Genomic DNA, 24,448 nt, shown 5'->3' with positions numbered 1-24,448 from the left:
TGTGTTTTAACACCATCTCTGTTGGAAAAATGTTATGTCTAGGTCATAATTCAACTTCCTAAGAGGGTGCTTTCTCCTTTTTCTTCCTTCTTCCTAAGAGGACGCTAGGGTCTAAGGCAAAGCTTCCTGACACTAGGGAAGGGGAGATCTGTTCCTCTGTTAGCCTCCAGTGGAAGTGTCTCACCCACTCAGGGCCACCTTGTACAGCTATGCCAGTTGTGCCCGGCACAACTCTAGAGGAGGCCCCTGGCATAGACTACAGAGTGCACGGTTCTCCTGGGGTAGTGTGGGCAACAGCCCTGACTCCATACACCTCTGCTGCTCAGCCTCAGTCCTTACTGAATGCCTTGGCTTTATGACATGTGCTTTTCCTCTGTCTGGAATCTGGATACCACTCTGCTCCCCCACCCTCAGCCCAGGAGCTTCCTCAGCCTGATTCCTGACTCCTGAATTTCTGGATCCCAACCCTGCCCACTGTGCAAAGGGTAACTGAGCGTTCTTTGCATCTTGAAACTGCTTCTGGCGTGTGAGGCAACTTAAGAGGTTTAGAAATCCCCCTTCACTCCTGTGCGTTGCCTCACAGGAAGTGGGCACTTCAGCCAGAAGTGATAGAATTCCTTTGCTCTGGGTAGTATCCATTCTCCAGGATAATACGATTTACAGGGTATGAAAACATACCTGCAAGTATCTCAAACATAAGCTTTGTTACTCTTTCACATAAACATTATCATACAATTCTGCCATCAACCCTGACAGGGGCTGTTAGAATTGTTCTTCCATTTTACAGATGAAGAAACTGAGGCTGAGGAAGAGACAGAGGCTTGCTCCATCACACAATACTACCGTGTTTCCCCAAAAATAAGACCTAGCCAGACTATCAGCTCTAATGCTTCTTTTGGAGCAAAAATTAATATAAGACCGGTCTTATATCGTATTATATTATATAAGACCCAGTCTTATATTAAAGTAAGACTGGGTCTTATATTAATTTTTGCTCATTAAAGACACATTCGAGCTGATGGTCTGGCTAGGTCTTATTTTCAGGAAAACATGGTAAGTATGAGACCCAGGGTTCCAAGCCATGGATGTTCCATCCCCTTTTGCAGACTGCTCACTTAAAGATAAATCTGTGTCTTGAAAAGTATTTTTAAGTAATTTGTTTCAGCAAGAGAAAAGAGGCCTTTCTGGCTCCCTTTCTTGGACTGAAAACTATTTCTGCGTCCTCCCCTCTGTCCTTTCAGGCCCTGCAAATATGCAAAGAATGGCAGGAATCTCACACCTGTGCTGTGCTGTTGTCAGAGAGACCCGGCCCACAGGGAGATAGAGCAGTTGCTCTGACACACATTGGCCGGGTAGGCATGGGGCAAGGGCCCTTGGAGCTTCCCTGTGAGATGGCAGGAAGCCAGCAGAAAAAGGAATGAAAAGTACTACAAAAAGCACTAACTGGGGCAACTGAGCCAGGCAGGGCAGGAACAGAGACAAACATGGGGACAGGACCACCCTGGCAGGTCCGCTGATGCCAGGCATCTGAAATATGTAGGCAGGCACTCTGGGTGGTATGTGAGTGCTTTAGACCTGACATTAGCTGAAACTGAGGACTCTCCCAGGCAGCGGTTGGTCACAAAAGGAGCAGTGTCCCAGAGAGAACTTCACACCAGGGGCAAAGCAGAGGGGGCAGGAGCCGTGATCACCCAAGTGAAGGAGCGGCAGGCAGAGGTGACATCACCAGTTCAGACCTGGGCTGCCAGGTGGTACAAGTGCTGGGGGACACTCACTCTGGGGGATTGCAGGGACCCTCCTCTCCTCCCACCCCAACCTCCTGCCAGGGCTGCTGGCAAGGGACCAGGAAGCTGTGTACAGTCTCAGTCAGGGGCACAGAGGAGGGTCTGAGAGCCACATCTGGGTTCTGGGTGTCTCTCCAGGCCTGGTTGGCACTTGGTGACTTTATAAGACAGAAGGACTTTGTGTAGGCAACCACTTGTTACTAAAACATAAATATCATTTTTACTTTTATTGTATTACTTTTGCAGTCGCCTTTGATTTATGACAAGCGATACTGGTCCCCCACTTATGATAGTGCTATAAAGTTTCCCTGTTAAATAATTTCTTCAACTGAAAAATGGGAGAATGTATTTAGAGGAAAATTCGAGGTAGATGGAAGGACCCAGGGAGCAAAAGAGGTGAGACGAGGGACCCACAGAAGCAGTAGGACACCGGGCTTGTGACAGGAGAGGGCAGGGTGGAGTCTGGGCTCCTGGCCAAGTGCTCCGGGAAGCAGAAGGCCTGTTCCCTGGAGAATGAAGACGGAATCCAGCCAAGCTTCTAGATCCAGTATTCCAGCCACATGGGGCAAAGGATTGAGTCAGTGCCACCTCACACCCACACTGTATCAGTCTTAAGGACAAACGACCTGCTTCTCTGAGCAGAAATGGCTTTAAAACAGAAGGGGATTTGTAGACGCAGAGGAAGGAGATGGAAAACAGTGTGACAAGGCAGCTCCTTGGTTCTCATCAAACAAACAATCTGCAAAGATGCAGTTTGTGGGCAACTGAGAAAATTTGATACACAAATATATCAATTTTATTAGTGTGATGACATGGCAGCTACTTTTTTAAAATGTCTTTTCCATTAAAAAAATAACAAGTTTCATGAAGAGAGAAGAGAGAGGTGCCTTTGCAAGCTGGGCTTGAGGAAGTTTCACCAGAGAGCCACCAGGTGAGAGACAGAGGCTGGAGCCCCAGGCCCAGCAAGGGCTTGAAAGCAGACCATCCCCGGATGGGTCATAGCGTCCAACCTCTTACTTTGTGCCTGGGCCTGGCAGGGGGATGGTGGATGGGGCGCCCAAAGGATCTTTCTGCAGGAGGTCAGGTGTTCAACCTGCAGGAGGTGGAACCAAAGCCGGGAATCCAGCCAGAGGTGTGGGGCCACCAAATCCTTACAACTGAAGTGTGGATGAGACCACCAAGGCGAAAGGAAAGAGCTGAGTGATCCTGCTCCAGAATATTCTGTGGCCCTCTTGTCCACACAATAAAGCTCAGACTCTTAAAATATTTTAATTACTATTTTAAAATGTGTGAAATATACATAACATAAAATTGACCATCTCAACTATTTTTAAGTACACAGCTAGTTCAGTGGCATTAAGTACATTCATGTTGTGCAACCATCACCACCATCCATTTCCAGAATGTTTTCATCTTCCCAAACCAAAGCTCTCTTCCCCTTAAACACTAACTTCCCATTCTCTCTCCCCAGTCTGGTGACCTCTATTCTACTTTCTGTCTCTACAACTTTGACTACTCTAAGGACCTCATATATACGGATCATACCGTATTTATCTTTTTGCGACCGGTTTATTTCATAATGTTCTCAGGTTTCATCCATGTTGTAACATGTGTCAGAATTTCCTTCCTTTTTAAGGCTGAATAATATTCCACTGTATGTATAGACTACACTTTGCTTATCCATTCATTCACCGATGGACAGTTGGGGTGCTCACACCTTCTGCTTATTGTAAAGAATGCTACTCTGAATATGCATGTGCAAAGTTCTCTTTGAGACCCTGCTTTCTATTCTTTTGGGTTTATACTCAGAAGTGGAATTGCTGGATTATGTGGTAATTCTATGTTTAACTTTTTGAGGAATCACCATTCTGTTTCCCACAGTGGCTGCACCATTTTACACTCCCAACAGTACACAGCAGTTCCAATTTCTCCACATCCTTACCAATACTTGTAAGCTCAAATTCTTTATGTGGCGTTCAGGATCCTTCAGGACCGTGCCTCAACCCAACCCAGACGGATCTGTGGATGAACGATTAGGAGGCTGGAAAGGAGGAGCAGTGAATTGGTAGTTGAAGTGGGTGGATGGCAACGAGTGGTGACAGTGGGGTAGACTGGCAGGTGGGTAGGATGGGGGAACAGCGGTGTGTCAGCGGTTGGGTGGATGGGTGAGTGAGTTGGGTGGAGGGTTGGTGGATGAGGGTTGATGAAGTGGAGGAGGACAGATATCACTCGGGCTACAGTAGGCCGCCCCACACCCATCCCCAGCCTTGGGGTTCCCCACTCCAGTCCTCTTGTGAAAAACCCTTCTAGGTTAGGGATCCGAATGCACTGAAGTCCAATTTGTGGGTGAGGTCGATCACGTCTTGTGGCCAGAGATGTGGCACCACCCCCAGCCCCACCGTCATTCCCTTGGCTACCACTCCGTCACCTGGCAGGCCTCACTGGTATTGTGGAGAGCTTCAGGCCAGATCTCTCTGTGCAAGTCACACAGGCAGCAAAAGCTGGGTGGTGAATAGGATTCAGGCATTATCAGTGCTTAAAGTAGGCAGTCAGCAATTAATTATGGCTCCCAGGAAGAGATTGGATCATCACAGGGATGCCCCAGGCACTGACAATCGATCCATCTGCAGACGCAGGCAGAATGTACAAACTGCATGAGACTTCTTAGTTCAATACAATTTGTAAAACCCTGAAGGTGCAAATGGGCTAACCCCTCCTCTCACTGGGCATGTGAACTGGGTCTAGCCAATGAGAGCTACTCATGGGCCAGAATAACTGGTTCAAATAGAGATATATGACATAAAGTTAGCCCATGAAATCCCTATCCAGACACGTGCTGACCAAAGGCACTCTCCTTCCACCATGGTTGCCCACCTGGTAAGCCTCAAGCTGCTGGCAGCCATCATTAGCCTGCATTTGGGAACAACCTGCCTGAGAATGAAGCCCATGCAAATGACAGAGAAGGAGAAAGACAGATTCCTCATGACCTCATGGAGTCCCTGGATCCAGCCATGCCTGGAGGTAGATGCACACTTGGAATTTTCTATTATATGAGCCAACCAGTTCTTTTCATTGCTCAAACCAGTTTAAGTTTCTGTCATTTATAATGGAAAGGGGCATGCAGCAAAGAATGTAGGCTCAGGTATTTCTCAGGTCGCTTTCAGCTGGATGCAGCAATGATGCTGGAAAGTCAGTTTGTCAAACTAAATAATAAGACCCCAAGTGAGCTGGTAGACAATCCTGGCTCCAGCATTGACAGTGAGTCTGTGGGCGAGTGATGGATCTCACCTCTCTTTGTCCCCAGGTCCTCCTCTGTACTGACAATGCTACCAGCTTGTATCAGTATCACCTGGGTTGTGCTGCAAAAGCAATTCTCCAAATGTCCATGGCACCACTAAGCTTTGTTCTGTGCTCCATGCCCAACGCAGACAGGCTGGAAGCTCTGCTGTCCACATCATCACTCTAGGACTACATACCCAGCCCAGGTGTGATCTAAGCCACTTTCACTGACAACCCAATGATAGATCAAAACAAGTCACACACGCTCACCCAGCCCACTTTCAGAAAGGCCACACGTGCCCACAGAGCAACACAGTCTGACATGCTGTTGGGTCTCCAGGAAGGCCCCAAAGGGGTGCAGTGGAGCCAAGGTCCCTGGGTCTGCAGGAGCCTCCCAAGTGGTCTCTGGCCTCCTCTGGTCTCTGGCCCACAGCACCTAGATGCAAATCAGATATCGCCCTCCTTGCTTCCCAAGGAGCTCAGAAAAGCCTGCTTGCTCCTGTTCAGGCCTGAGGCCCACACCCTGGGTCTCTCCTCCTCACACACTGCCCACTCAGCATGCCCCTTTCGTCCTTGCCTCAGGGAACACTTCCCAACACCACCATGCCCGCTCCTCCTTATGCCTCGATCTCCACGCCACTGCCCCTCTCCTGACGGCCCTCCTTGTCGACCTGGCTGCCATTGTGTCCTCTTCACACGTACCCCCGATGCAGTTAGCTTAGTGTTTATTTAGCCTGGCCTACTATTTTATCCCTACTCACGAAGTCCATGCACTGTCGTCTGCAGCTCCATCACCAGGGTTTAACAGTGCTGGCACAAAGAAAGGGCTCAGCCAAATGTGCTAGATCACAGGCCAGCTTCACTCCTCTTCCACACAGACACCCCCATCCAAATGCCCTGCTTGGAGCAGCTGGCCAGCCCTGGTATTAATAGCTGATGGTTTTAATACCCTCGATGAGCCGCTGAGCCTGCAATCAGTCGCCTGCCTCCTTCCCGCACTACTGACTGTATAATTAATGCTTGATCACTGCACAGTGAGTGCTGATTGCGGCTCAGAGACGATTGCCCGATTTCAGGCTGGTGGGGCTGGAGCCCTGGGCAGTCTAACAAGGGGAATCGAGGCAGGACTGATTGAGCTGGAAAGCTAGAGGGGACCAAGCTGTGAGAACAGGCCATGTCACACCCCAAATGGGACAGCATTGCTAAATTTGTTTCTGATGCAATTTCATAGTGATTACACTTTCCTTTTAGTAATTGAGCCTGGCGCTGAGCATGATGCCTGCAGCCTCGTCTCTCAGGACAGGCCCATGTTGGAGCAGGAGGTATTATGATTCATGGCCTGCTGTCAGAGGCTGCAGAATGGAGAGATATCACGGGAAGCCGGAGTGCTGCCGGCACTCTCTGGGAACCTCCCTCCTGACATGCTTCGGCCGGCTTTCAGTCCAGCTCTGTCCCTTACCACTGTGCGGCCTTTGGCAACACCTGTGTGTCCTTCAGCATCCTGTCTGTATGTTGGTGATGTCACTGTGAGGTCCACCCCAGTTTTCACTGGCTGAGCTCTGACAAGTGGCTGAACTCAAGTGGACAATCAGCCTCCGTCATTGTCACTGCCTGGCGGTAGCCTAGAGATCAGGTACAGAGCAGGCAGATACACTGTTTGGCGTCATACCTGTCTTGTCAAGACACAAGCCTGCTTCATCCAAACAATCACATCTGACCCCGCGCCCACCCTCTGGGGCAGGACAGACCATCTCTGTTGCGCTGTGGAGGAAACTGGCCCAGAGCCAGCAGAGGCGGCACCAACACCTTCTCCATTAGGAAAGTGTCAAAATTTTCATGGAATGCAGCAGCAGGGTCTGTGCCAAAAAACCAGTATTTCCTAAACTGGGTTCCTCCACTGCAAAGTCCCCACAAGAGTGCTCCTGGCCAAGAAAGGCTGAGATGTGCAGCTCTAAGCCCTTGCTGTTCGAGGCAGGGTCCCAGGACTACGGCTCAGGTCCCCAGAGCTTATTGGCTATATAGTACCCGGGCCACCCTAGGGACAACTGGACCCCGAGGGGCTCAGGTCCTGGTGTTTTCAAGCTCAGCAGATGGTTTCAAAGTGCCTCCGAGGTCCAGGACACCTGCAGACTCCCGGCACGCAGCAGCAGTATGATCCTGGCCCAGGCATCACACCACTGGGGCTGCTAAAACACTGGAGGCCAAGAATTGGCACCTGCGCTCACTCTGGGCTGCTGCTGTGCATCCTGCTGAAGCCATCAGCACTCAGGGTCTGGCGCACCCTGTGGGCAGGGGGCCCAGCAGGGCCCAGGAGACGCTGCTCTGAGCTTGGGATGGGCTTGCAGTCTCCCACCCCAGACCACCGCCCAGCAAGGAAAGTCCAGAGCCGTGAGCTTTAGCAAAAATGTTTAATCTCTCCTTAATGTGTGTGTATTATTTACAAGTACTAAATCTGAAGAACAGTAAAATAGGAAATAGCCGTGTATTTACACAGTCTGCAGCTGAGCGCCCATCAGCCACACTGCTCCTGCGAGAGGCAATGGTGAAGGGTGGCTCAGGCCGGCCGAGCGATTGCTCTTCTTTTGGGTGGGGGCCCTGTGGCATTAAAAGACAGCTAATTGTGGGCTTTGTCTTAAAAATATCTCTCTAAATTTATCTATTCTAGCTTGTGTAGCACCAACGACATGAGCCATCACATCCAGAACTGGGAGAAAAACCAGGGCAGAGGCTCTCAGCAAGGTCAGACCAGGAAGAGTGAGCAAGACATTAGGGACCCTCGGTCTCAAGGTTCTCCCAGCCCCTCTGCCCTGGGTCAGGGAGTGCAGGGCAAGCTCGAGGTATATCAAGAGGCCCGGCTCCCAGACCAAGGCATGAGCCACCTGGGCACTCCTGAGACGTGTGGGGGAAAGGGTGCCAGGGGCGGCCCAGAGTAGGGCAGGCCATAGCAGCAGTACCCAGGATGGGTGCCCCTGCACAGCACCCAGTGCCGTGGCCCAGGCCTGAGACTGCAGAGGGGCCTTTGGGACAGTTGCACCCACCCTCATTGCACAGAGCGGGGCTCCAACCTCAGGCTCCTGCCAGGCTCCCACAATCCCCTAGGCCAGTGCCGGAATTTGAGGTCAGAACTCCTGGCAGGATAATGCCTGGGGGGTGATGGTGGGGTGCCTGGAGTGCCAGAGCTGGGAGGGCTGTGTGAACTAGTGACAAGAAAAACTTGGAGCCCAACTGCACAACCTGGCAGGAAGAAGGTGCGGGACCTGCTGCAATGAGGAGACGGCAGGCTTAGAATCAGCTCAATCAGCTCCCATGTAAACAGATATTGCTAAAGTGCTTGCGCCAGGTGTGTGCTGTGGAGTGGGCCGCACACCCTGCAGGGCCGGCAACACCCCTCCTCCTCCCTCACCACATTCAGCCTCTTGAGCTGAGCATGGGGGCCGGCTCTCTGTGGGATGGGAGGCCTTAGGAATGGGGGTTGCGACTAGGTTCCGAAAGAGGGCAGTGTAGGAGCGGAGGAGCCCCAAAGTGACCTGTGTGGAACTGGAAGAATGGGGCTTCAATTAGAAGCCAACATCCATGGAAGACTTTAGGGGAAACTGAGGTCTGCACCCACACATGGCCAGATGGCATCCGATATGAGGCAAGGGTGCACCCACAAATGGGAATCCAGGCCAAAGCAGTGGCAACCAAAAGTATGACCTGCTCTCTAGAGTGACCAGCCTCAGCTCTGGCCCCCCACATCAGCCCAGGGATGAACCCACGCAGCTGTGCTGGGGCCAGGGGGCTGCACGAGCTCCAGCTGGTCACCCACAGCAGTGGGAGGCCCGAGCCCTGCTCAGTTCCAGGAGCTTCCCGAGTCAGGAGTTGTTGGATTTCATGCCGCTCCCCAATGCGAGGGATCAGACCTCACTTAACCTGATCTCCAAGGTGTGCAGTCTGGCTCACACTGCTTAGGAGGGGGGACCCCAAGGTAGGAAGCTCGTGGGCGCAAGGCTGGCCACAGTTAGCTATCCCTTAAAGTCCATGGGAATCTTTAGTACCGTCAAAAATGTGAACTTGAAGAGGGGGTCCGCTTGTCTGCTTTCACAAGTGACTGATTAATTAAAAAACATAAAAATGGGGTCTAACAACCTCTAGTATCCAACACTTGCAGTTTTAAAAAGATCAAGTCAGACTAAAAGCTAGCACAGTCATGCAGGAATCCACAGCCTCTTGCCCCAGAAGCTCTTGGGGGGCCTGAGAGAGGTTCTCTCATTTTTACATCAAAACAAAAACAGGACAAACCACAGGATGAGGGGCGCAGGCCTGGGGTGCTCGGGTAGGGGAAACTGGCCGCCTGCTTCATGGCCACTTGGTATTGCTTTCCCACTTACTTCAAACTGTAAAATTTCTCCTCCTCCAGTCAACTGTACAGGACCCCACTGGGGCTGGAGACTGAGGCTAGAGCCATATATACATATACATATACATACATACATATATGTATATATATATAGATATAAAATGTGTGTGTGTGTGTGTGTCTGTGTGTGTATAAAATAATGTACAGGTTTTTAATTAAAAATTTGTTCTCTCTTGCTCACTGAGAGCAGGGTGGACAGAGCCAACCACCAGGCCCTCTGGTCACTCTGTCCTGCTTAGCCATGCCAGCAACTATGGCCCAAGGGGCCCTGCCATGGTACTGGATGCCCAACTAAGTGCAGCAGGATTTCTTTCTTCCCCCTAAAAAAAAAAACAAGAACAGCCTCCTGATGTCCCACTGTGCTTGAGGCGCCAGAATGCTGCTGAGATGCCAGACTGGAAGCTGCTGGAAGGTGGATGTGGAGAGCAGGGGAAGACAGAGCGAGAAGAGGATATTCAGGGCTGCTCCCATAAGCTCCATGCTGGAGAGCTTGCCCCAAGAGGATGCAGTGGAGAATAAATAATGGGAATGTGCGCTCATGACCGCTCCGGAGCCCCAGGCCCCAGTGGCTCCCAGAGGCACAGCCCTGAGGACACAAAGGGAGTTGCTGAGTCCTTCTGGAAGTCACTTGGGAGCTGTGAACACTGCCTTCCTGCAGCCCTTCCATAGGAGGGAGCTGGGGGCCTCTCTCTGGGCAAGGTGGACGTGGTACTCCTGCCTCCGCCGCAGACAGCACGCGGTGAATCGGAGGATGGTGGTGATGGCGCAGCAGAGAGCATGAGGGTGCCAGACGTGGCAGGCAGGCAGCAACAGCCCACACTGACTCGGGCTCAATTTGGCTGGACCTGGTATTCAGCCTCCTCCAGGCTGCCAGCCAAGCCCTGGCCCTCGGTGTCTACCTGGGAAGCTGGGGAGGCTGACCCCTCCCAGCCCCTTGTCCTGGCCCTTCTGGCCTTGAGACAACCAGACCGGGTCCCTGCTCCCGGAGAGCTTGGCCTTACCCTCAGGTTTTCTTCAGCAGTCACCCAAGTTCCTCGAGAAGGCCTCAGCTGCACCTGGGCTCCGCTAGCCCTGGAGCCAGCAGCTCTGGGCGCAGAGGGTGCTGTAGGCACTGTCTCACCCACACCAGTTAGAACTAGGACCCCCTGCCAGGTGGAAGGGGGAGGGGAGGGCCGGGAGGATGCTGGCCTGCACGCCTGCCCCGAGCACACAGGCACTCTGCACAGATGGGGAAGGCTGCTTCCCAGGCCCTCCCAGCTTCGGCTGCTGATCGGAGGCCTCCCTTGCAGGCCCTCTCACTCATCTCCTGCTGGGCAGTGACCCGGTGGCTCAGCTGCTCAGGGCCATTGTGTCCACCACCTGCTCCAGCTTGCTTCGGAGCCGCTGCCGCCGAGCCTGCTCATCCTTCTCCAGGGCCGTCAGGATCTGTGGAAGCGGGTGTGGGCATTAGTGGGCCTGGCCAGGGCTGCCGCTCATGTGAGACCAGTACTTGGAAGCTTGGAGGGTTGTACACAGGGGGCATACGATGTGGCTGGCCATGGCTGGCAGGGACTCTCAAGCAGATGCCCAATTCCATTCCTTCCATTCTCAGCTGAGGGACCTGGGTTTTCAGCCTAGACCTGCAGGACCCCGGTGTGACCAATGAGTTTCCCTGATCACTATTCCTAACCTCAACCCCCAAAATACCAGCCCCAAACAGGGCTCTGGTCATAGCCAATCCTTTCTGTCTCCTTGGTGCAGTTCTCCATTTGTCAATGGGAGCAGGGCCTGGCTAGGACATGTTGCCATCCCCTGGAAGCCCCCTCTACACTGCAACTCAGCCTGCTACTTCCAGCCCCCTGGGAAGCAGGAGCACCCAGAGCACGTACTCCTGATTCCCACTGGCGCATCAGCTCCCCGGCACATGGCTATGCTGCCATCTCCCTCCACCCCACTGCCCTGGCTTCTCTGTGCCCCCGTACAGGGGAGCCCCTCAGAGAACCTCTAGCAAGCGTTGGTTGCCAACCCACAAGCAGTATCACCAGGTTACTGAAGATCTGCTGCTTGTCCTTCTCAGCCAAGGGACACCTGCCCAGCCCTGCTTCCTGACACCCAGCCCCTGCCCCATCTGCCTCTCAGTCCCGGAGCTCGGCCCATCCCCATCCTGCTCTGGACTCACCTTCAGAGCCTCATAGTCTCCTCCAGTCTCAGCTGAATATCTTTCCCCACCACCTGTCGCTCACTTGGCCTCAAGTCTGGAGTCATACCCCATAGCCAGTTGGAAAGCAAGTCCTGGCCCCTCCCACCCATGGCCCATCACCACGGCCACAGCACCTAGATGATTCCTGCCTCCCGCTCACCCTGGACATCCAGCAGTCAGATCACCGCTCTGGCTCTAAACCTGGATGCGCCGTCTCACTTGGTGGAAAGCCCAAGTTCCCCAAGGCCTGCACACCTAGTGACAGGCCCCTTGCCTCAGCCTCGCTTTCTCCACCTGGCACAGCTCTGATTTAGCCTTTAGCCTCGTGGCCTCCACGGTCCTGCAGCCAGGCTCACTCTGGGCTCAGGGCCTGGGCAATTGCTGTGCCCACACCCATCCTGCCTCTCTGGCCCTGCGTGCCCTGTCCACCTCAGTCCATAGTCAGTCCTCCTTCCTCAGACATCTCGGGGAGCCCCAGCTCTGTGCAAGCAGATGGCAAGCAGGCCTCCCGAGGTCTCACTCCAGGTCAGCAGAAAAGATACTAAAAGAGGAAGAAGGGTCTGGTACCCCACCCGGGAGACGTCCTGCCAGGCTGATCAATCGCATAATGGTCCCTCAGGGAGCAGGCACTCAGCAGCCCACATCCACCTTGGAAAACCACTACCATATGCTCCCCCACCAGGGTACACCCCATGCCTCCCACACCAACTGGAAGCATGCTCTCTGACCTGCTGCAGCCCAGCCCGACCCTGCTAAACCTGGCAGGCAGTCACACAGCACTAAATCCCTGCCCCAGTAAGCAATGTGGCCAGGGGGCATGCAGAGTGGAGAAGGCAGGTGCCTGGCCAGACCAGAGGCCCAGGGAGGAGTACACAGAGTGGAGTACGGGCCCCTGGGAGGAAGCCCTGCTCAGCCAGGCCTGGCATAGGGCTGAGCCGGGCAGTGTGGAACAGGAGGCTTTGAGCGCGGCAGGCGTGCATGTTCACCTCATCCTTGTACTTGGTGATGTAGGAGTAGATCTCATGCAAGGCGCTCATGCTGTTGAATTGGCTCAGGTGCAGCCGTGACTGCTCGGCTAGGTATGCACTCATGTCCTGGTCACTGATGGCGGGCATCTTGGCTATGTCGGCATAGTACCTGCAGGCAGACAGCAGGCCAGGCTCTTGATATGAGCGGGGTCCTGGCTCTTGGCCTGTGCCCACCCCTCCACGCGCGCCTCACCTCTCCACCCAGCTCTTATAGTTGGGGATGTCCTTGGCATAGAGCAGCTTGTTGGAGGGCGAGTCCTTGCCCAGCTTGTGCTCAGACGTAGAGCAGGAGTCCATGAAGGTCTGGGCCACCACCGACAGGCAGGCGTCCGTGATGCTGCTCTTGTGGATGTCGAACACGAACTGCGGGTTCTTGATCACGTTCACCCAGAAGCGCAGGGGCAGGCTGCAGGCAGGCAGGCCAGGTGCGCAGTCAGAGAGGGCCCCAGCACCCCTTCCTGCAGCAGGGGGAAGGGGCCAGCCAGTGGCCTCACAGCCTGCCTGCCTCTGACCTTCACAGTGGACATGGATTTCCATGGAGATGGGGGAACTGAGGCCCAGAGAGGAGTAGGGACTCGCAGTAAGTGAGGGCTGTGTCCTGCCACACACACTCCGGGAGGGCAGTCCCTCCACACGGTCACACGTGCAGATGCACTCACACACGTTCGCACCCCTGCTTCTGCCCAGGAAGGGCTCCAGGGAACATACATCCCGACCGACAGTTGACCTCTCTGCCCAAAATGCCACCTCTAAGACAGCCGTCAACCGAGCCATCCAACAGCCATGAGCCACATGTAGTATTGAAAACGACAGTAAATAAATGAAGTTAAAAACTCAGATTCTCAGTTGAAGTAGTCACGTGTTAAGTGCGCGCCAGCAGCCACCACTCTAGACAGCACAGATATAGAACATTCTGGCAATGCAAAGAATTCTCCTACATGGTGCTGACCTAGACGATGCTGCCTCCCCTGGTGCCCTGTGGAGCCCCCTCAAGGCCCATAGGCAGCCCAGGAAGAGCTAGAGGCCTGTCCACTAGCTCTCCCTAGCTGCATCCAGGTTTGAGAAGTGGCAGCATTTAGAGGCCAGCATGCTGGGAGGGGTGAGACTACCAGGGGACCAGGAAGGAAGAGGCCAGAGGCACAGGAGTTTCTTTGAGGAAGGGCCAAATGCTACTGGGGTACATGGTGAGGCTCAAGGAGACAAAACCCTGACTGGACAGTGGCTGCTGGGCGGTGGGGTGCTGGCCACCTCGGGGGGTGAGAGTCCCGAAGTATTTGCTGTCACTACCACTGTCAGCCTCATCACGGCCAATGGCTGGCACAGGCCTGGCCCGCCAAGCCTGTTTCTCACAGAGACCACACTCACACCTGCACACAGTTGTGCACACCCAGGGACACACACGGTGAACACACATATGCATGCAGGGGTGCATATACTCAGCTCCCCCACCAAAAGGAGTCTTCCCAGTTGGAGCAGAGGCCATACCCAGACCTGGAGCTCAGGAGGTGGTGGACACCCCCCAGATGGGTGAGTCGGGAAGACCCACATGCAGAGGGGCTGAGCACAGCAGGGAGACCGTTCACCCAGGCCAGCCTGTCCCCTGGAGGACAGGCGTCCTGCAGTAGCTGAGCCGCCACCTTGCCTGGCTGTGCCCTAGTGCCCCGCCTGGCCCCATGCAGCACCCCACCCTGCAGGTACCAGTTGCTCTTCCAGGTGTGGCGCACGTCTGAGTCGTGTATTTGGTGCTGGTCGGCCTGCTCGTCCAGGAAGTCAAACATGTACTTGATGGCCAGAGGCAGAGCTGAACCCCGGTGCGCTGTGCTGAAAATGGTCTCAAACAGGTCGTCCACAAACTTCTGCAGTGTGCCCTGTAGGCGGGAGAGGGCACAGAGCTCCAGGGCACCACCGGCAGCCCTTCACCTGCGAGGTGACCTGGGCAGCTGGCTATACTGCCCCACTGTCCCTGCCACCCATGCCTACCTTGGTGGCCAGCAGCCGTGTCAGGTAGATCTCCGAGACCATCTTGCTGCCACGGTCGCCCTCGCGCTGGTCTAGGTGGTCGTGGTTCTTCACCAGGTGCCACAGCTTGGTGCCGCTCTCCAGGTCGGGCGTGATCATGGGCGTGCGCGAGCGCAGGCTGTCAGGGCTGCTGGCTGTACGCAGCATACTCTCTGCGGGTACTGGGCCATCAGCTGGCAGGCCCACTGCACCCAGCACCCACACCCCATCCTGGCCCTGGCTGGGTGGCGGCCTGGGCCAGCAGCTCCCCTGTCTGAGCCTCAGTTTCCACATCTGAAAACTGGGGTCCTCAACCCCACCTCCCTGGGTTGTAGGGGACAGAAGGTAACATGCTATGTGTGGGTGTGCACTGTAGGGGAAAAGGTGCAGTCTCCAAATTGAGGGAAGGGCCAAGTGTCCAAGTGATGGTCCTTGATGTGGCCCTTCCCAGCCTTTGCACGGCACTGCTGCAGAGGGGCCCAGGGCAGGCGTCCTGTCGAAGCCAGTGCACCTTTCCCGTTGCCCCCACCTGGTCCCTTACCGTATCTGCTAAGGGACTTGGTGAAGGTAGACGAGTTGGAGATATTGTAGGCGGAGGTCTGCTTGGGCACCAGTGCCACTGAGGATCCGTCCGTCACCTGTGGGCAGAGGGCAGGAGACACATGATCCATCATCAGGAGCCCCGGTGACACCCCAGCCCTTCCTAGTGCTGTGCCTGAAGGCCAGTTACCTCACCACTCAGCCTGGTTTCCCTCTAGGGCACCTCCAGGGCTACTGGGACAACCAGATGGACCCAGTGTGGGGCCCAGGAAGGTCACACATGTGACCCATCCCCTTTTCTCCTAGACATTTGCCACTACCCACAGCCAGGGGCCTGGGCACCAGCTCTGCACTGTCCTGGAGCCCTAAGAAAAGAGGCCGAGCTGTGGTCAGAGAGTGGGAGGTCTGGGGTCACCTGATAGTGAGCCAGCGTGTTCAGCCTCTTCCAGTCATTGTCAATCTTAGTGGTGACGTCCTCGTCCTGTAGGATGATGCGTGCCATGCGGCCCTGGCGCCACTCTGAGGGGGAGGGGAACTCTGAGGGGTGGGGCCATAGGCAGAAGGCAGGTGCCTCCGCTGCCCCCTCCTTCACTGGTTTTGCCTCTTACCTCCAAGGAGCACGGGCATCCTAGGAGCACTTAGTGCAGGGCCTTGAACAGCAGGATAACGAAAGGACGAGGCTCTCCCTCCCCTTCTCCCTCCCTCCCTCCAAGCAGCTCCCATTCTGGCTCACAGCAGGAAGCACATGCCCCTGTAGGTAAGCCCTGTGCCCTGCTGCTGCAAATGCCTCACCCTGGGCAGGCCCATCCCCACAATACCCTGCCTTCTAGTTCTAAGAAGCTCTTCCAACTCTTCAGCCTGGCATTTGAGCCTTCATGGTGCCCCCTCCACCTCTCCAGCCACACCTACCATGGGACTTCCCCAGCCCCAGACCTGCCCTGCCTCCTCTGGCACTCCATAGCTCTGTGGGTACTCCCACCTGTCTGGCTCATGAGCCACAGCGCCACCCCCCAGCTCTAATGCCCACCCTCCACCTAGAGTGAGAACCCCAATTCCTGCCTCTCCCCTGGACAAGGCAGCCCGCTAAGCATATTCCCAGATTCTCTCCGCCAGCCCACCTGCCTCCATCCTGGCCAGCCCACATCCAGAGCCCAGCTGGGATCACATCCTTTCTCTTAAGCCCTCCTCAGTTGCCCCCCACCCCATGGCCTCTAGTGTCCTCCACCCGCGCCCAGTGCCTGACCTGGCACAGGAGGCCCTGCTGGGACTTCTCCAGCTAAGCCCATTACCTAGACATGCCCTCTGGCACTGCCCATCTCCTCAGGCTGCCCACCTTGGCAGGCCCACTGCCCAGAACCCCAGCACAGCCACGCTGCCGACGAGCACTCACCCAGGTCCATGTCCCCTGCCTTGGGCCGCTGGGAGTAGGGCACACCCTTATACACAGCGTCCAGCAGCTTCTCCTTGACCTGTGTCACTGTGTCGCAGTTGAGACCTTTCACCGGCACCTCAGGTGCATTCTCATTCTCAGGGTTCACACAGTTCAGGGTCTGGGATGGGAGGGGAGCAGCATCAGCCCCCACCTTTCAGGGGGCAGGTGCACGGGAGTGTGGGGGCAGGGCAGGCGTTGGGCCGCACTCACCAGTGTCTTATAGTCGATCTGCTGCCGGATGAGCTTGTCCTCGCTCAGGGAGTAGCGGGCCTCGCCAGTGATGGCATCAATGGGCCCCTTCTCCATCTGCTGCTTGATGGCGCAGTACAGCATGAAGAGCGGCTCCCCCGCGCACTCCTGCGGTGGTGGCAGGTGGACAGGCATCAGGCTGCAGCCAGGACCCACAGGGGCTTCCACCCCTGCCCATCTGCCCCCACCCTCCCAGTGCCTCTGCACCATTCCCACTAGGAAAAATGAGCAACATTTCCAAATTCTTTTAAGGCGGTAAGTAGAACTCTGGTTCCAGAGCTCACAAAGACTGTGCAAGTTAAGAAACAGATCTGCTGCTCCTATGAATGTTGATGTGAAAATCCCAATGGGACCTTAGCAAGGAGGGCTAGGAGCATGTTGGAGAAGAACACGATGTGGCCAAGTGGGGTTTATATCAAGGAAGTCTCCCCAGCTCAGGCCTTAATGGGTCCACTGCCCCAGTCCCCAGCTGATGCCCCAGCACCCCAGTCACCGGAGCCTGACCAAGGTACCAGCACTGCACTCTGGATGAACTCCCCACAGACAGAGGCAAAGGAGGACCCTATGCCTCAGAACACTAAGCGTGACCTTGATCTGTTGGTCACCAGGGGCCCACCCAGCTGGGACCCCCACCCCTGCAGGCAGAGGTGCAGATGCACCATCCAGGGCAGCTCAGCAGCACCAAGGTGCCTGGGAGTCAGAGCCAAGGCCCTGTGGGGCAGTTCCTGGGCACTCAGTGAAGGTCTGCTCTGCCCCTGCCCTCCACCACCCCACACTGCAGCCACCTAGTGTCCCACCTCGGAACTTGGCACCTGCTGTCCCCACAGCTGGAAATCTCTCCCTCAGGTCACTGGCCCTTCTGGATTCCACCCAATGTCCCTTCTCAGAAAGGCTCTCCCTGATGACCAGGCCAAAGTTGCTGGCACTCATTGCCACCAGGGCCCTGCTGCAATCCCTGGCTCTCTCTCCTGTCACTCTCTTTGCTGCTGTATCCCCGCTGGAGAAGATGCCTGAGGGCCAGGGCATGGCTGGCTTACCCACATTACACCCCAATGCCGAGCACAGAGCCTGTGCACATGTGGGGCTCCAGACACTGCTGGACAACAACGCTGTGAGTGAAAAGAGTGGTTGAAGAGGCTCATGTCCTTACAGCAAAGTGAAGAAAGCTGACGCCAGAACTCGCTGATCCTGTCTGCCCCAGGGTTGCCCCTGACTGCAGGCTCCAAGCCTCAAGGGGTCAGGCTTGATGTGTCCCCTGCACGGGCGAGGCCCTACCTGAGCACGGGCACAGGGCCCTTTGTCGCCTTGGCCACCTGATGGAGTTCAAGAGTAAGTGTGCTCCAAGCAGGCAGCATGCTGGCCTCTCCCCGCCCCCACCCCAACTGGGAATACAAACAGCAGCTCTGTCCCATAACCAGATGCTCTAGGCAATTTGTCAGCATCTGTGATAATTAAAAAGATAGCCTAAGACTCTCCAGCAACATGTCTGTCTCTGAAATTATGTTTCATTTGCAAACTTGGCTTCATTAAGTCACCTGGAAAGGAAGCAAGAATGGGGTGTGGATTGGGATGCAGTGCAATTCATAGCCGCCTCTCTTCCTCCAAACCCCATCTGAGGCGAGCAGTCGGGGACAAGACCAAATACCTGCCTTAGGACTCCCCAGCTTGCACCTTGCAGAGGAGAAAGGAGCATCTCTGAAAGTCAGAGGGAAGAGATTGGCCCAGGGTTACACAGGGAATAAGGAGAAGCCAGGATGCTAACCCAGATCCATCTACCTCTAAAGCACCTGCAACTTAAATGCCAAGTGTCCTCAGAGAAAGCGCAGGCTGAGTGGGACATCTACTCCTGGCCCAGGTGGCAGGTCCCCCAGTGCCAGCTCCAACCACTCTTGTAAAGCCTGCCCAGATGGGGCAAAGCAGGAATGAAAGCGCTAAGAGGTCAGGGAGACGGGAAGGCCCAGAACCCAAAGACCTCACCTAGTCCTGTCCTCTTTGGGTCTCAGTTTCCTGCACAGTTGAGGGGGAAAAGGATGCCCTCAGATGCCTCCCAGCCACAGCTCTGAATGTGCAGAAACTGCAAATGAATTTTCAAGTAAAAAAAATAACATAAGTTGTTCTATACATCGTGTTAGGACAAGTGCTTCTCCACTTCAGGGGGCAAAAAAATCAAGTGAGATCCCTACCTCACACTGTACACAAAAATCATTTCTTAGCATAACACAGGAGCTAGTAAACAGGAAAAATTTGTATTTTCAAAAAAAAAAAAAAAACCTCTATAAATCTACTGAAAAGAAATAACCCTTTTAAAATGCAGGCAAAGGATAAAACAAAACATTCAAAGAAAAAATAAAAATGGCCTATCAAACAAATGAAAAGATGCTCAACTTGCTAAAGAAATGGCAACTAAAGCAATAAGCTGTCAATTCACTGGCAAATTATCAAGCTTGCAAAGATGAAAAAGCAGGTGTTACCCAAGGCCTGGGTAAGTAAGGTTCTCAAACACTGAATTGGTTCAACTATTTTTTCAGGACAACTTGGCAACATATATTCCAATAAAGAGTGCACGTGCCTGATCATCTACAATCACTTTTCTGGAACTCCAGAAGCATTAACATGGCAAGCAAAGTTCTCTGGATCAGCATGCTGGCTGCAGTGCTGGTCGTGGAGGGAAAAGAATTCAAGCTCTCCTAACACCCATCAGCAGTGCAACAGTCAATCAAATGTGCAACAACCACATTAGGGAACATTATCAGCTATTAACAAGAATGAGACAACTGCCTATGTCCTGACCTGCAAAGATGGTCACAACACTTTTGCCCGAGGCGGGAGAAGCACGGTGCAGTGCAAAATGTATGATACTACAAAGGAAAAAAAGCCCTGTAATGAAGAAAAGGTACAACAGTGGGATTTCTTCTTAATATCGAAAGCATCTGTATTTATACTTACTTCAGGTCAGAAACCAGCCTGGGAGGGCACACACATCAAAACACTGATGGTTGTTGCCTCAGTCCTTTACACTCACTTCTGTGTTGTTTAGGTGTGCTACAATGAGCACTTCTAGTTAAATTTTTGTTGTTGTTGTTTCTAAAGACAGCAAGGAATTAAAGGGTTTTGGGTTGTTTAAAAACAATTCGTGACACTCTAAGAAGAAATGAGCTACCAAACCATGAAAAGACGTGGAGCAACCTGAAATGCTCGTAAGTGAAAGAAGTCAATCTGAAAAGGCTCCATACTGTATGATTCCAACTATAGGACATTCTGGAAAAGGCAGAACTGTGGAAACAATAAAATATCATCGTGGTTGCCAGGGGTTAGGAAGGAGGAATGATTAGGTAGAGCACAGAGAATTTTCAGGGCAGTGAAACTACTCTATGATACTATAATGGTCGGCCCATGTCATTACACATTTGTCCAAACCCACACCAAGAATGAACCTCATGTAAGCTATGGACTTTGGGGGATAAGGTTATGTCAACCTGGGTTCATCGACTGTAACCAATGCACCAGTCTGGTGGGGGATCCAATAATGGAGAGGCTGTAAGAACATGAAATCTATGGGAAATCTCTGTACCTTTTGCTCGATTTTTCTGTGAACCTAAAACTGTTCTAAAAAACAAAGTCTATCTAGCCAAAACATTGACCAACGAATAAAAAGTTGTGCTATTGCAAGGAGAAATTTTTCTTTTCTTTTTTTTTTGGTATCTATATGAAATGGTGTATGTTAACTACACCTTTTGTGGTAATCATTTCACAACATAAGTAAATCAAACCATCATGCTGTATACCTTAAACTTATACAATGATGTATGTCAATTATTTCTTAAGAAAACTGGGACGAAATGTAATACAGAGCAGTTGTTCCTTGGTGTCTACGGTGATTGGTTTCAGCCTCCCCTAACCCCGTGCTCAAGTCCCTTATATAAAACGGCGTAGTATTTGCATTTAATAACCTACACACATCCTCCCATTTATTTTAAATCATCTCTAAATTACCTGTAATACCTAATAAAGTATAAATAATTGATACACTATATTGAAGTCTGTACCTGTTCAGCACAGACACTACCACCGTAGGCCTAAGTACATAGTAGTACTTGTCAACAACAACGTAAAATTTTTTTTTCTGAATTATTTTTGACCCGCAGTTGGTTGAATCCATGGATGTGGAACACACAGATATGAGGACAAACTATATACATTAAAGTCTGTGGCACAAAGAAGTCAGTGGGCAGCTAATGTGGATGGGAACAGCCCAGGCCAGTGTCGGGCACCCCTCCCTCATGCAGTGGGTGTGGGCAGGCAGAGCCAGCATGGCTACCTCCAATGCACGGCCCTGGGCCAGTTCCTCCTGCCCAGCATATTTCCTCATCTGTATGGTGAAGGGACAAACAAGATTTGGGAGTAGGGGAGTGCTCCAAGCAAATCAAAGCACACCTTGGCCCCACTCAGCTCCTTCCATGGGACCCCAACTGGGGACAACGAGGGTGGGCCAGTGGTCAGCTCCACCCAGGACTCCCAACACTCTGCCTTCTCCTCCTCGTCTCCCTCCTTCCTGCTCCCTTGGCCAGGGCTGGCTTCTCTCTCCCTCTGTCCTCTACCCCACCTGTCCCTCTATGAAGCAGCCCCTGCCAAAGAGCCCAAAGCATAGCTCCCGGATGGCAGCACCCACTCAGACACTCTGCCTGCGACATCCTGCATAGGCCATGCTTGCCCTGCTTCCTGCAACCTGCCCCACCACCTGCCATTACACAGCCCACAACGCAACCCAGCTTCTCACAATGGGTTTGTCAAGCTGAGTCCCCTTTCTCTGCCTGTGGAAACTCGGGAACAGACGGGTTGTTACAGCTAAGACAGCTTAGACCCAGTGGTTCATGTTCTCTAAATCTTGCTTCTCCTGGCTTCCAGAGCACAATTTAAAAAGCATGTAATAGAGATACGTCATAGGAATGGCGGCAGCGGGGTGCACTCTTTCAGTTCTCCTCCGGATCTTATCACAAACGGGACATCTATAACCCATCAAAGGACTCTCTGCTCATCACACAGAACAGCTAAGAGACTCCTACGAGGATTACTTGAAGGTGGGCAAATTGGGCGAGCAGGGGAAGAGGGAAGGGAGCAGAGTGGAAACACGTCCGCATCTGCGGCTGTGGAAACGCTGCGGGCATCCGCAGCTGCAGAGAAACATGGGATCCCAGGACGGAACAGAGAACACAAAAGCCAGAAGGTGGGCTCTTTCCCTGTGTCCCACAGCTGATCTCTCCCGCTGAAGGGGCAGCATATCTAGCATTTGAGGTAATAACCTCAGCTGAGACGTCCACCTGGGCCCTAGGTTGGACACAAACTCCATACCTGGGCCCCTCCCCTGACTCTTCCAATTATACCCCACCCATCCAGAGACTTAAACTGGCTCCTGAACTGGGGAGTAATGTCAGATTACAGAGGAGCTGTATTGCTCAGGCTCTGGGAAGACCAGCGTGTAGTTCTGACCCAGAGAAGAGGCTGGGAAAAGTGTGATTTTTGCTGGGCTAGAAGAGACTCCTCCACCTCCAGCCACCACCTTCTCTGGCCTGTGGAAAGAGTTTGACACGGCTGGGCTGGGAGAGAGAAGACGCCTCCATCCCCAGCCCCCACCCTTTCTGGCCTGCCTAGGGCGGGGCAATTACAACTGCGGAGACACTCCCAGGGATCAGCAGTAGGCAGCAGACACAGCTCTGGGCTTTCAGCAGCTGAGAAATCTCCCGCCCTCCACATACATACACACACACACACACACACACACACACACACACACACACACACACGGGAAGAAGTGCCCTAAGACTCAGGAGAACTGGGCACAGGGCTGGTGGTGCTACTCTCAGTGTGCATATGTGCAGGCAAGACCAGAAACTGCACTGACTTTGTAGAAACTACCACCCAGACCCCTCAGCCCCATGCCATCTAAATCTGCAGTCCCAGCGTCACTCTGGGCACCAGGTGACCGGCTCTGCCTGCACAATACACAGAGGACTCTTTGGTACAGCAGAGGACAACCTGGAGATTACTTGGTGGGCTTAAGGCAAGACTGGTGCTGCTTTTTTGTTTTGTTTTGTTTTGTCTTTATATCTTTGATATCTTTGCCTGTGTTAAGTGTGGGGTTGTCGGCTGTTTTTACTTGTGAATGTATTTGGTTTTTTCTTTGTTGTTGTTCTTGAGCTTGGTGATTTGCTTTGTTCTGAAACTGCCCTACACCAGGACCCGGCTTAAGAGGCACAAGATTCAACACACCCAGAGGCCAACTCCAGACCAAACCAGAGTACTACCGGGTTTGACCTACAAGTGACACACCCAGACAGAATTCTCTACAGGCACAAGAGCCCATAGAGGCCAAACCACATTTAAGTGGTCAACCCTCACGCAGCAGAACACCCTGCGGTGGGCAGAGCCAAGTCTCACAACTAGTCAGCCTAGGAGTTAACCCCACCTACTCACAAGCTAAAAGCAATTAAAGGTCAACTTTAACAGGACAATATACACAAGAGTCACCTTTGGAGCACACGGAGAGGAGAAGAAAGAAGTGGTGCAAGTCAAATATAAAGGTCACATAGTACATAAGATAACCCAGCAAGAACTAAGAACCCTAGGGGACCTACCTAATACATCGAAGCAAACACAGAGAGTCAGCCAGAATGGGAAACAAAGAAACATGTCCCAAATAAAAGAACAGAAGAAACCTCCAGAAATGGAACCAAATGAAACAGAGGTAACCAACCTATCAGAGACAGAGTTCAGAACACTGATGATAAGAATGTTTAAGGAGCTTAGAGACAACATCAAGAAGGATGTAGAAATCATAACGAACAACCAGTTAGAACTAAAGAACACAATTACCCAAATAAAGAACTCACTTGAAGGAATTACCAGCCGGTTAGATGAAGCAGAGGATCGAATCAGCGACTTAGAAGACAAGTTAGCAGAGATCACTCAAACAGAACAACAGAAAGAAAAAAGAATAAAAAACAATGAAGATGGTGTAAGAGACCTCTGGGATAACATCAAGCGCAAAAACATGTACATCACAGGAATACCAGAAGGTGAAGAGAGGAAGCAAGGGATTGAGAGCATATTTGAAGTAATAATGTCTGAAAACTTCCCTAACCTGATGAAGGAAACCAACATACAAGCCCAGGAAGTGCAGAGAGTTCCAACCAGGATAAACCCAAACAGGTCCACACCAAGACACATTATAGTTAAAATGGCAAAGGTTAAAGACAAAGAGAGAATCCTAAAAGCAGCAAGAGAAAGACAGAGGGTTACATACAAGGGAACTCCCATAAGACTATCAAATGACTTTTCTACAGAAACATTGAAGGCCAGGAGGGAGTGGCAGGAGATACTCAAAGTGATGGAAAACAAAGGCCTACAACCTAGATTGCTTTATCCAGCAAGGCTATCATTTAAAGTTGATGGAGAGATAAAGAGCTTCCCAGAAAAGAATAAGCTAAAGGAATTTATTACCACCAAGCCAGCATTGCAAGAAATACTAAAAGGACTTCTGTAAATAGAAGAAAGATGAAAACA

At 52.7% G+C, this 24,448-nt stretch overlaps 1 protein-coding gene across 5 annotated transcripts in view; it reads right to left on the bottom strand.

Annotated features, from left to right (window-relative positions):
* Window positions 1-7,452: 7,452 nt before the first annotated feature.
* The window catches only part of PLXNA1 (plexin A1), a 433,317-nt gene continuing 416,321 nt past the window's right edge, over window positions 7,453-24,448 (bottom strand). For all 5 annotated transcript variants that reach the window (XM_074340466.1, XM_074340467.1, XM_019713038.2 and 2 more), the window contains 9 exons: window positions 16,850-16,996; window positions 16,598-16,757; window positions 15,623-15,726; window positions 15,209-15,305; window positions 14,650-14,840; window positions 14,368-14,537; window positions 12,863-13,075; window positions 12,628-12,778; window positions 7,453-10,887 (listed from right to left, as the gene is read on the bottom strand). In XM_074340466.1, the coding sequence (XP_074196567.1) occupies window positions 10,792-10,887; window positions 12,628-12,778; window positions 12,863-13,075; window positions 14,368-14,537; window positions 14,650-14,840; window positions 15,209-15,305; window positions 15,623-15,726; window positions 16,598-16,757; window positions 16,850-16,996 (1,329 nt within the window). In that variant the 3' untranslated portion in view covers window positions 7,453-10,791. The remainder of the gene's footprint in view (window positions 10,888-12,627; window positions 12,779-12,862; window positions 13,076-14,367; window positions 14,538-14,649; window positions 14,841-15,208; window positions 15,306-15,622; window positions 15,727-16,597; window positions 16,758-16,849; window positions 16,997-24,448) is intronic.

This window comes from Rhinolophus sinicus, linkage group LG09 (assembly GCF_036562045.2).
Source record: "Rhinolophus sinicus isolate RSC01 linkage group LG09, ASM3656204v1, whole genome shotgun sequence".
Classification (NCBI taxonomy): domain Eukaryota; kingdom Metazoa; phylum Chordata; class Mammalia; order Chiroptera; family Rhinolophidae; genus Rhinolophus; species Rhinolophus sinicus.
Note: the sequence above shows the minus strand (reverse complement) of the source record. Positions and strands in the feature narration are given on the sequence as shown.